At 47.9% G+C, this 11,606-nt stretch overlaps 1 protein-coding gene across 1 annotated transcript; it reads right to left on the reverse strand.

Annotated features, from left to right (window-relative positions):
• Nucleotides 1-8,995: 8,995 nt before the first annotated feature.
• On the reverse strand, nucleotides 8,996-10,777 carry LOC100383654 (soluble epoxide hydrolase). The gene is given in 5 exon segments (NM_001176299.1): nucleotides 8,996-9,479; nucleotides 9,587-9,822; nucleotides 9,920-10,081; nucleotides 10,172-10,395; nucleotides 10,498-10,777. Coding segments are annotated over 5 exon segments (954 nt in total). The 5' UTR covers nucleotides 10,574-10,777; the 3' UTR covers nucleotides 8,996-9,223.
• Nucleotides 10,778-11,606: the final 829 nt, after the last annotated feature.

Genomic DNA, 11,606 nt, shown 5'->3' on the forward strand with positions numbered 1-11,606 from the left:
GGAGCACCACTTGCGCGTGGAGAAGGCCCGCGACACTCTACGGAGTTACTCGACCGTGGTGCTTGGCCCTCACGTGGGCTTCCCTTTGCGTAGGGGCACCAACGAGGATTAGTCGGGACCTTGCGCGGTTCCGGATACCTCGGTAAAAATACCGGCGTCATCCACGAGAGTTTGCTTCTCTACTTTGCTCCTTAAGTTTCCGCATTTATATTAAGCATTTAAGTTTCAATCTTGTATTCATATTTATTTAGTATAGATTGAAACTTAGCCTTTGCGGTAGAGATAGCAACACTTAGACAAAACCTAGATTGCACTTTTTGGTTTGATTATTTGCATAGGTTTTGCTCTAGGGATTTATTTGTGGCCTAGTTTAGTAAAAGTTTTAGAAGTCCTAATTCACCCCCCCTCTTAGGCGTCACCCGTTTCCTACACAGACCTCGATGGATCTCCATAGAGTCATCAGTAAATGTAAAGGGCATGGGTGTAATTTTCATGGGCTGTGTCCTATGCCTATAAATAGATGAACAGTGCTCCCGTACTGGACATGCTGACTTGGCATTTGCTTTTGCATCACACTTGTATCTTTGTTGTCTATCAAGTCGAAGGTACCAGATGTAATTCAATATTGTTTTCATTTTCTCATGATAATATAATGGAGATGAATTGATAATGCTATATGATTGTTTATGTTATCTTTTGTATTTTACACGCTTCCTTTTATTACCATCATACCTTCGATGTCCGAAGGTATGTACTTTATGACCTTCGTCTGAAGATCATTATATCCTAAGGGAAATAATGTTTCGAAGGACGAAGGGCGTTAATATTTAACATTTTATGTTGCCTTGTTCTTGATTCATAGCATTTAAGAACAAGTCCCCAACATTGGCGCCCACCTCCGGTGAATCCTTGTCGACCACCTTCGGCAAGCACTGACCTTCGTCATGCCACCAAAGAAAGCTTCAGCAACAGGGGCTGCCGCTCTGCAGCCACTGGACCCAAACCAGGAGACCATTTCTCTTCGAGAGGCCCGAAGCTAGAAGAGGAAGGCCACTAGTCCAACACTTCAGGAGGAGGAGTTGGACCAAGAAATCAGAAACATGGAGATGCTTCATCAACAAGTACAAAGGAAGAAGGAGAAGATGGCTCGACTAGCCAATCTTTAAAGGCAGATTGACGAAGCCACTGAAGAAGTACGCCATCTTGCCCAAGACGAACAAGAGCGGAGGCCCCAACATAGGGAGCTTCATCAAGAAGGCTTCTTCAATGAGGATGGATGGTATGATGATTTTAATACCTTTACTTTTGACGATGCTTCTCCCTTGGCAACAGAACTGCGGGCTATCCCATGGCCTCCATCATACAAGCCACCTCAGCTCCCCATGTATGATGAACATTCAGATCCAAAGCAGTTTTTGATGAGTTATGAAGCAACTATATCTTCATATGGAGGCAATGCAGCTATCATGCCAAGTCCTTCATCATGACAGTTAAGAATGTGGCCCAAACGTGGTATTCTTCTCTTCGGCCAGGAACTATTACTTCATGGCAGAAGCTCAAGGATATGCTGGTAACAAGTTTCTAGGGCTTTCAGACGAAGCCAGTCACGGCTCAGGCTTTGTTTCAATGGATGCAAGACCATGAGGAGTATCTCCAAGCATACGTCCAAAGGTTCTTGCGCCTGAGAGCACAAGCGCCTACAGTGCCCAATGAAATTGTCATTGAGGCCATGATTAAGGGGCTTCGTTCAGGACCTACTGCCCAGTATTTTGCTAGAAAGCCTCCACAGACTTTGGAGAAGCTGCTTCAAAAGATGGATGAATACATCCGGGCTGACAATGACTTTCGCCAAAGAAGGAAGGAAGCCTACATGTTCTCTGAGATGACCAGGGGCTTCGGAGGAAGAATCCACCCAAGGCATGTCAGGTCAATTCACTCCACCCAGAGTGACGACAGAGGAAATCAACAACAGAGGACACAGTATTCCTCGCAAGCTTCGGGGCAGTAACAATGCTCTTTCTGACCGCCAGCTCCAAGAGGCAGGGGCGCCAGGGGCTTCGGAGGAAGGTTTGGGGATCAGCCTAGAAAAATTTATTGCTTATTCTGTGGTGAGGACAAGGGCCATACTACAAGGATGTGCCATGTTACCATTCAGAAACAAAAGGAAATAGCAGAAGCCGCAGCTCAGCAGAATCCGCCGAAGCAGGTCATGCATACTGCTTCGTATCATTCACCCTACATACCAGAGTATGTGGGTAACCATCCAGCAGCTTCTGTTGCTTCGGCTAGTCAGCCACAGGCATCTTGGCCATAGCCCCCACCTCCGCCACCACTACAACCTATATATTCACGAAGCCAGCAGCCAGAAGGGAGCCAACAGACCCATCAGCAGCGAGATTTCAGGGAGGAGTCCGAAGCTCGCACAGTCAACAGTACTGTGCTAGAATCGAAGCATATTTATTGAGAGATATCCTACCCCTGAAACAGTTTTTACATTCATTGTCATTTCCTTTTTTACTAAGGAACAATTATTGAAAACCTAGTTTTCTTGTCATTTTCAATTTATTGTAATAGCTTCGTTTTTGCCATAAGCGAAATATATCTTCTCCACAGACTCACGAAGTCCAAAAAAGTCGTTGAAGCACAAAAAGTCGTTCCTAAGGGAATGCGCGACTAAAAATCACATTACAAGTATCTTCGAAGCTACAAAAAGTCGTTCTACGGAACGCAGCGTAAGTTTGCCGAAGATACAAAAAGTCGTTCCTAAGGGAGCACAGTGTAAGTTTTCTGCTCAAAAGTCGTTCCAAAGGGAATGCAGAGCCAAATACCGCCGAAATATAAGGCGAAGCGCGAAAAGTCAATGTGAATACCGCCGAAATAGAAGGCGAAGAAGTTCAAAAGACGTTCCTAAGGGAATGCGGAACTTACAGCGAAAAGTCAGCGTTGATACACCGAAAAATAAGCGGTGAAGCCAAAAAATAAGCGACAAAGAGATTGTGTATTCCACTATGGGGGTGTGAGTGTGTGTCTTCGGCATAAATATCATTTTGCATAACATAATATCATCACATCATTTCGTATAACATAACATCATACATCATATTGCATCAATGGCACAAGAAGGGGATACAATGTTGACCTTCGGAGAATGCTTCGAAAAAGTGAAATTGTGCTAAGGCACAAAATAAGTTTTGAAGAAACACAGCTTCATCAGCTCTGATGTGGAGGAAAAAATCTATTGTGGACGAAGCATTAATGTTTTTTGCGATGCTTGGAAGATTTTTTACGAAGCATAAAAGCTCTTCTTTACGAAGCATGAAAAAAAGGGAAGGTGTTTTTTCGCCGAAGGCTCAAAAACGGTATGTACATAGAAGTTTCACGCATCGCAAAGAAATGAATTACAAAACCATTCATATATTACATTCAAAACCCATGAGCACCAAATATTACAAGTACTGTCCAGCAAATGTTACATTGATATTCTAGCAATGTTTTTACAATAGCTATTCTTCTTCTTTCAAAACTTTATCTGCAGCTTCGGTCAGCAGTTGGGTAACGACTTCGTCTACAATAGTGTTGGCCATCTTAATAATTTATGTTGATTCCTTTGCCTCTGGGTCAGCCAGTGACTCGAAGGGCTCTGGGGGAGGAGATAGTTTAGCTACGGTAACAAACGTAAATCAGTTCGAAGTCACAAAAATAAACAAAAAATTAAAAACCATTAAGTAATACCTATTCGTCTCTCAAGCTCCACAGCCTTTTCAGCTGCTTTTATTGACTCTCGAGTGTCATGAATATCTTTTTTGTTTTTCTTTATTATTTCATGGGCCATTCCTCGGCTGCCATTTTCCCATATGTCAGTGAAAATTTTTCCACCTATTAAGCTTGCTTCGGCCGAGGGGTCCTTCGAATCATCAGTGCAGAGGGCAGCTTCGGCCTGAGCTAAGGTTTTAACATGCTCACAACCTGACTTCTCCAAAATAGCTACAATTCCCCTCGCACCAGAGAAGGCACAGACGTCCCCACGGTCACTCAAAATTTCCTCAAAAGCTTCGGCTTCGCTGCTGATCCACTCAATTGGGCCCTCAGGATCACCTCTTATGAAGTTGTCTTCACTCGAGTACGCGCCCACGTTGGCGAAGCTAGTCTTTATCTTTTTTACACATTCCACAGATTTTTCAAAACATCTTTCTTTCGATGAGCGAAGCTCTGCAACTGTTTTCTCCCAATAATTTTTCCAGTAATCACTGGCATCTCGATCAGCTTCGGCAATAGCGCATTTCAATTTGGCTTCGGCTAGTTGTTTTTGGAGGTTTTCAATCTCGTTCCTTTGGATTTCAGATTGGGTCTTGTAGTTAGCTTCATCCCCTTTTACTTTGTCCGCCAATGTAAGTAGAATTTTGTCTTTTTCCAAAGCTTCGTTCCTCAGCTTAATAACGTCTGATCGAAGGTTGTTGAGAGCGATAGTGCAACTCTCGCTCTCAACAACCTTCTAAGTAGAATTTTGTCTTTTTCCAAAGCTTCGTTCCTCAGCTTAATAACCTTTGTTCGAAGGTTGTTGAGAGCGATAGTGCAACTCTCGACTTCGGCATTCTTTTGCGCCCTTAAGGCGTTGCTAAGTATTAAACCCTATATGAAAAGAATGAACGAGTTAATATAAGAACAAAAGAATAATTCAAAATTCATAAGCTTCCAAATATACAATTTTTGTACCTTCAGACTGTTATATGCAAGGCTATACGCAAGATCGTCCTTCGTCATGGCGCAGAGGCCAGCTTCAAGCTTCGGGAACCCCATACTTCTGGCCATCTCCCGACAGACAGATAATTCTTTGTTGTCTGGGAGGCAATACAAGAAGTCATCTTCATCTGTGCCATTGAACACTAGGGCCCCTTTCGGGTACTTCAGTTCTCGGGCATAGTGTTTAGCTTCAAAAATCTCTTCTTCAGATAATATTTTTCCCGAAGTGCGTCGTATAATATAATCAAGAACTTCGGAAGGCGCTTCGTGAGAAGGAGTGGCAGCTTTTTCAGGCAGAATCTGTTCTATAGTTTCTTCTTCCGCTGCCTTTTCTCCAGTTTCCAAGGATTTCTCCTTGGCGGGCTCTGAAGGCCCAGCTTCGGTGTCGGCCTGGCTCATTGTAGCTTCGACTTCAGTCAGCTTTGTCTCGGTTTCAATCTATGCTTTCGAAGCCTTGGCAGTTTTCCCTGGAGTAGAGCTTGAAGCTTTTATTGTCTCCAGCACATCTAGTACACTAGCCATCCTTTTTCTCTTGGGGTCGCTGCTAGACCTTTTTGTGCCTTCGGCACCTCCACTCCTGCCGAAGGGCTTAGGACTTCTAATGTTTTTGCCCCTTCGACTCTCGATTTTTCAATTTTGTCAATCTTCGACATTGCAGTCGACTCTTCAATTCTCTGCGTAAGAGCAGGTCCTTTGGCTTCAATAGCTGAAGAAGTCTCACCGCAAAATTTGGGCACTATGGCCGATTCAATGTAGCGCGGTCGGTGAGTAAGGACCTTCAACTTTTTCCTCTTCGGTGCGGGCTCGCTTGCAGCAGCCGAAGCAGCAGCCTTCCCAGAAGTTGCACCCTTTCTTTTCTGTCCCCGCGGTGGGTAGCGGTAATCAGGGTACACAAATCCAATAGCATCAAAAACTCTATTTAGCCTTTTATTTTTTTGGCTCCCGAAGGCCGCTGAAAGTGTGTTATCTTCAGACTTGGAGTATGCTCCAAGTTGTTCATCACTAGTATTTTCAACACACTTCAGCCAGTCATCGTCTGGTTCGATAAATTGGTCTCCAAACCTGAAGGTATATTTTAATCGAACCAAACCACCTTCGCTAGGGTTAGTGATGGTTTCCTTTGGTATTTCCTAGCTGTCTATCAGTGGCCATATCCTGTAGGTCACATGCTCTTGGACTAAGTCCTTTGTCCCAATAAAAGCGCCAACTGTGCTGAAGGCCCTTTGACATGCTTCAGCTGCCTCATCAATCTCTACCTTCGGCTTTCGGAGGCCGAAGCGCGACCAGATGGGGCACATGATGATCTCTTTAATGTCTTCTCGTGCCTTTAAATCATTTTTCACATAAAACCACTCTTCCATCAAGGCCCCGGGCCACCTTTTCCGAAAAGTTGGCACTGGGTAGCTTGAGCCAGAGCGAGCAACGAAGCTATAGCAACCAAAATTGTTATGATACTGTTCTTTACCCCAGGGCTTCGTCTCATAGCAAAGTTCATGCATGCTGCAAAAACATTTTGCACTTGGCTCCAGGCCTTGACTTCTCACAGCCCAAACGAAGATCCCCATTCTGATAATTGCTTCGGGAGTGATCTGGTGAAGGAAAATCTGATATATCTTTAAAACTTCAACCACAAATCTACTTAATGGGAACCGAAGTCCAGCTTTGAAGAAACTCCGGTAGATTACAACTTCGTCTTCTTCAGGAACAGGAACAACTCTGAACGTGTCAGCCCTCACAATAGACATATCTCGAAAATACCTTCCTCTCATACTATCAAGATGGCTCTATTTGATAGTTGATTTCCCGAAGACTGCATGACTTGGTCGCCAGGGCCGATCTTCAGAATCTTCGCCTCCACTTTCTGCATCATAGCTGTCACTGTCATCAGTATCTTTAGATAAGCCTTCTAGAATTTCTTTCGTAATTTTCTCTGTATTTGTTTTTGCAATTGACTCAATGAATCCAGCAGTCTTTTCTTCAAGGAGCTTCTCCTCTTCGCTCAGCTTCATCTCATCAACAACTTTTTTATCTTGAGACATCTTATCTTCGGAAATCACGAAAATGTGTCCTTAAATCCGAAGCTTAGAAAATCAAAGAAACTAAGCAACTGTTGGTAAGCAAGAGCTAAGAAATTAAGCAAAGCAAAGCAGGCGTACCAAATGTGCTCGGGGTGAGTTCTTATTTATACGCCCAGCGCGCTCCAAGTTGGAGGGCCCCGTCTGTCATTGACCGTTGCTATTCTAGCAAAGGGAAGGTGTTTCTTCGGACCTTCGGCTTAGGGCCTTCGTCCATATCGCAATCTGAATTCGTTATTCTAACAAATTAACCTTGCGAGGGGCTACTGTTGGGGGCCTTCGTCTTTCGGAGGTCCTCAAAAACATGATTTAACAATGTTTCCGAAGTTGTAATACATGAATAGGTACCTTCGGATTCGAATCAGTACCACAGTGGGAGAGGCACAAAGAATACGAAGGTTGATGCAGCGCCGAAGCTACGCGCAAGGGAGCTTCAGCATGACAGCAGAAAAGGAAACTGACTTAAAAGGGAAAAGGCTATTCAGACCTCGATGGATCTCCATAGAGTCACCAGTAAATGTAAAGGGCATGGGTGTAATTTTACATGGCCTGTGTCCCGTGCCTATAAATAGATGAACAGTGCTCCCGTACTGGACACGCTGACTTGGCATTTGCTTTTGCATCACACTTGTATCTTTGCTGTCTATCAAGTCGAAGGTACCAGATGTAATTCAATATTGTTTTCATTTTCTCATGATAATATAATGGAGATGAATTGATAATGCTATATGATTGTTTATGTTATCTTTTGTATTTTACACGCTTCCTTTTATTACCATCATACCTTCGATGTTCGAAGGTATGTACTTTATGACCTTCGTCTGAAGATCATTATATCCTAAGGGAAATAATGTTTTGAAGGACAAAGGGCGTTAATATTTAACATTTTATGTTGCCTTGTTCTTGATTCATAGCATTTAAGAACAAGTCCCCAACAACATGCATTTTTCATAAAAGCACCATTGTGTATTACCAATTCATACATAACTGATGAAGTGACACTGTCACATAAACAAAAGAAAGAGTAATTCAGCCAGCCACTGTTTTGAGGCATACAAAATGTGTAGTGTAGCTGAGCTAAAATTCACCTTTAGCTTTGGCTTAAAGTATTCGATAGCAGTCATAGCATATACGAGGAAAGGGGTCGATGCAGATCTGGGGGCTCGAATGCACCTTTCCTGGACGACGGTGTCCCAGATCTAGGCCTTGACGACCTTGTTCTTGACGTGGATGCTGTGGGTGGCAAACTCGACGCCGATGGTGGACTTGGACATGAGGCTGAACTCATTGCGCGTGAAGCGCGAGAGCAGGTTCAACTTGCCAACGGTGGAGTCCCCGATGAGCACCACCTTGAAGAGGTAGTTGTAGTCGTCGTTCGCCCGATACACCATCGCCATCAGACGGTTGGCCAACGGCGGTAGGACGGGCGGTGGAGCTCTGGAGGAGGAGGTTTGGGGCCCGAGCGGTGAGGGGCCAGCTCACACGGAGGGAGGAGGCCGGGCGGCTGCAGTTGCGGAGGAAGGAGCGAGATCTCGGGGGTGCTCGAGGATGCGATGATGTATGTTGCTCCGAGGACGGGGGGAAGACGACGGCTCCGAGGATGGGGGTGAGGTGGTGGCGCTGAGGAAGGAGCGAGATCTCGGCGGCGCTTGAGGACGGGGGGGGAGACGACGGCTCCGAGGACGGGGGCGAGGTGGCTGCGCTGAGGAAGGAGCGAGATCTCGGCGGCGCTCGAGGACGCGAGGGTGTATGCTGCTCCGAGGACAGGGGGGAGACGACGGCTCCGAGGACGAGGGGTTGCGTCGAGGCAGGGGCGTGGTATCGCGGGGGAGAAATCATTTGTTGCGGCAGATCTGGGCGAGCGGGGCGCGTATGACGGCGGCAGGGATGGGGCAAGAGAGTGGATGGCGGGCTGTGTGCGGCGTGGAGGGAGGCGGGATGACCGGAGGGGATGGGTGGGGGGAGGCGGGGATGACGCGGCGGCCGTGGCGGCGGACGCGAGCAGGGCAAGGGCATCGCGAGCGAAGGCGTGGTCCGCGCTGGCGGGGGCACGGTGAAGCCTGTGGACACCCTCGTTAGAGAGATATAACGAGAGATATAGTAGTAGAGATAGAGTGAAGTTTAATATGTCGATGATTCTCTTGGAGCCTCCGTGCTTTTACGTTTACAGTAGATTTGACTTCAATCAGAGTAGCCACGAACATATTTCCCCAATCAGATGAGTCGAAGCAAATTGCTCCCACATCATCGAGTCGAGATACAGGGAGCATCCCCAAATCAGTCAAACAAGACGCATGAAGAATACATTTTCTTTTATTTTCCGAGAAAATTCAAACCCAACCAGTGCGCCAAGCATATGCGATGGCATGCAGATACGCCGCGATTATTGCTGCAACTGCTACTAGGTATCATGATGCGACGGGGTGGCCATTGAGGAAGTCGAGGAGGAGCTCGTTGACCCGATCCGGGAGCTGCTCCTGCACGAAGTGGCCCCCCTCCGGGATGTAGATAATCTTCAGGTCCGGCATGAAGTTGTCCATGGCGCCGCTGCGCACGGCGGTCTCGAACCCCGGGAACTTGAAGCAGTAGTCCTTCTCTCCCATCACCATGAGCACCGGGGCCTGGAACTTGGCGTCCAGCCGCTGCGGCATCTTGCGTAGAGACCTGCCCAATCCAGGAAAGCAAGCGGTGGGTAAACCTTAAAACCTGCTGCTGTATTCTGTCCTGTCCTGTACAGTTTGGCAAATTACTGCCATGCCATGGAGTTTCACCTGTATGGCATCTGGAGCGGGTAGCGGAAGCCGGACTTCTCGTAGAGCTTGGCGTAGACGTCCAGGTCCTCCTCGGTGAACCACTCCGGGAGGGGCGCGGACAGGTCGGCCAGGTCCATGATCTCCTGCCCTTCCTTGGCAATCGGGATGTCGGCGCGGGAGAAGAGCACGTAGACGGTGCGCACCACGCGCCTGACGTCGTACCGGCCGAAGTCAGCCTCTGCCCTGCCAGGCTCCTGCAGAAATTAACAAGGAACGAACGAACTGATGATGGTGACCAGAAACTGGAGAATCGAGAGGACCATGGTGATGCAGCAGCAGTGGCACACGTACGCCCCAGCGCAGGACGTAGAAGCCCTCGGGCATGGTGTCGAAGGCGAAGGGGACGGGGCTGAAGGGGATGCCGAGGCACACCACGCCGCAGGTGCGGTCCGGGTGCTGCAGCGCGAAGTCGTACGCCGGCAGGGCGCCGAAGTCCTTGCCCACCAAGAACGCCTGCTCGAGCGAGCCATCAGTATCTTTAGGTAGCAGTAGCACGTGCAGTGCAGCAGCAATCTCTCATCCTCCGATCCGGCCGTTTCTTACCTTTGGGATGGAAAGCGCGTCGAGGATGGCGAGCACGTCCGCGACGAGGTCATCCCAGACCCAGGACGCCTCCTCGTTCTCCGGCGGCTGGTCCGACAGGCCGTACCCGCGGCAGTCCGGCGCGATGGCGCGGTACCCCGCCGCGGCCACGGCAAGCATCTGGTGGCGCCACGAGTACCATATCTCCGGGAAGCCGTGCAGGAACACCACCGTGCCCAGGTCACCTGCCGCAGATAAGAACGTGCGTTGCCGTCGAGCATCATAGAATAGTCCCGCGACAAGCGACCCGCCCGTTGGCATTGAAACGAACACGGATTTGCTCTCACCTTTGCCGACCTGAGCGACGTGGAGGTTGATCCCGCGGACGGGGAGGTGGCTGTGCTCGATCTCCTGACGCGCCATTTGATGCTTCGACTTGCTTGCTCCTCGAGGCAGGACAGAGACCGCGCGAGATGCTTCAGCTTTATAGGAAGCCAGGGCACAAGATAAAGACCGAGACTGCTTGCTCCTTCAGGCCCTCGTGCTGATTATTGTATTTTGTTTCAGGATCGCACGGTAGTTAAGAAATTTCTGTCACCTGATCTCTCGACCCCACATGGGATTGGGAAGACCCCCCCTTTTTTTTCATGAATGAACAAATACCATCTCCGGCTATTGTATCGCTTGCTGCTTGTCTGGGGGCTGGGGAGGGAGGAATCACGCCGGCCGACTCGTCCGTGGCGTGGCATCTGAGAGGTCCGTTTGGTGATTTCCCCAGACAACTCCTTGCGCCAAGCGTCATCTCATCTCACAAGCGACTCCGGACTGAATTCCAGACTCCAGAGTCGGGTCAAACAGCAAGCGACAGAAGAGCGAGAGATCCCCGTACCAAATGCATCTATCTCACCACGCCCACCCAAAAGCCATCTCGCCGCGGGTTGAGCTGAGCCTCCGTCGCGTTTGGCATTTTGCATTGGCACCAACCGGGGGTGGCAGTGGTAGTGGCACGCCGGCCGACTCACCCGTGGCGAGGCCAGTGTTGGCAACGACTCTGCCGTGCCAACTTCTAAGCTCCAGGCCTGCGAGTGCTTTGTCCTGGACATGAGGGGCCGATAAAGTTCAAATTTCGTTATAAATGAACATGCAATTCCATTTTCTTTCATGTTATTATTCCACATTTAGTGGAGAGAGTTTATTTCTCATTAGGCGGTGCCATGTCAGCCTTTTGATGACAAGGCAAAGAGAAGGAAGCGCATATGTGCACTCTCCAATATAGCGAAATGTAGTCTTCGAAACAATGCGTGGAGCTATTTCATTTACTAACTTGTACCCCGGGTCTAAATCATTATTCGCTCTTTCCTTTCAAGGCGTATACGATTTTTACTACTACCTCCGTTTTCGAATATTTGTCGCTCGCTAGTTCATTTTTAAAATAAAACGTGACAAGTAAAAAAGA

The sequence above is a fragment of the Zea mays genome, chromosome 1 (genome assembly GCF_902167145.1).
Source record: "Zea mays cultivar B73 chromosome 1, Zm-B73-REFERENCE-NAM-5.0, whole genome shotgun sequence".
Taxonomy (NCBI): Eukaryota; Viridiplantae; Streptophyta; class Magnoliopsida; order Poales; family Poaceae; genus Zea; species Zea mays.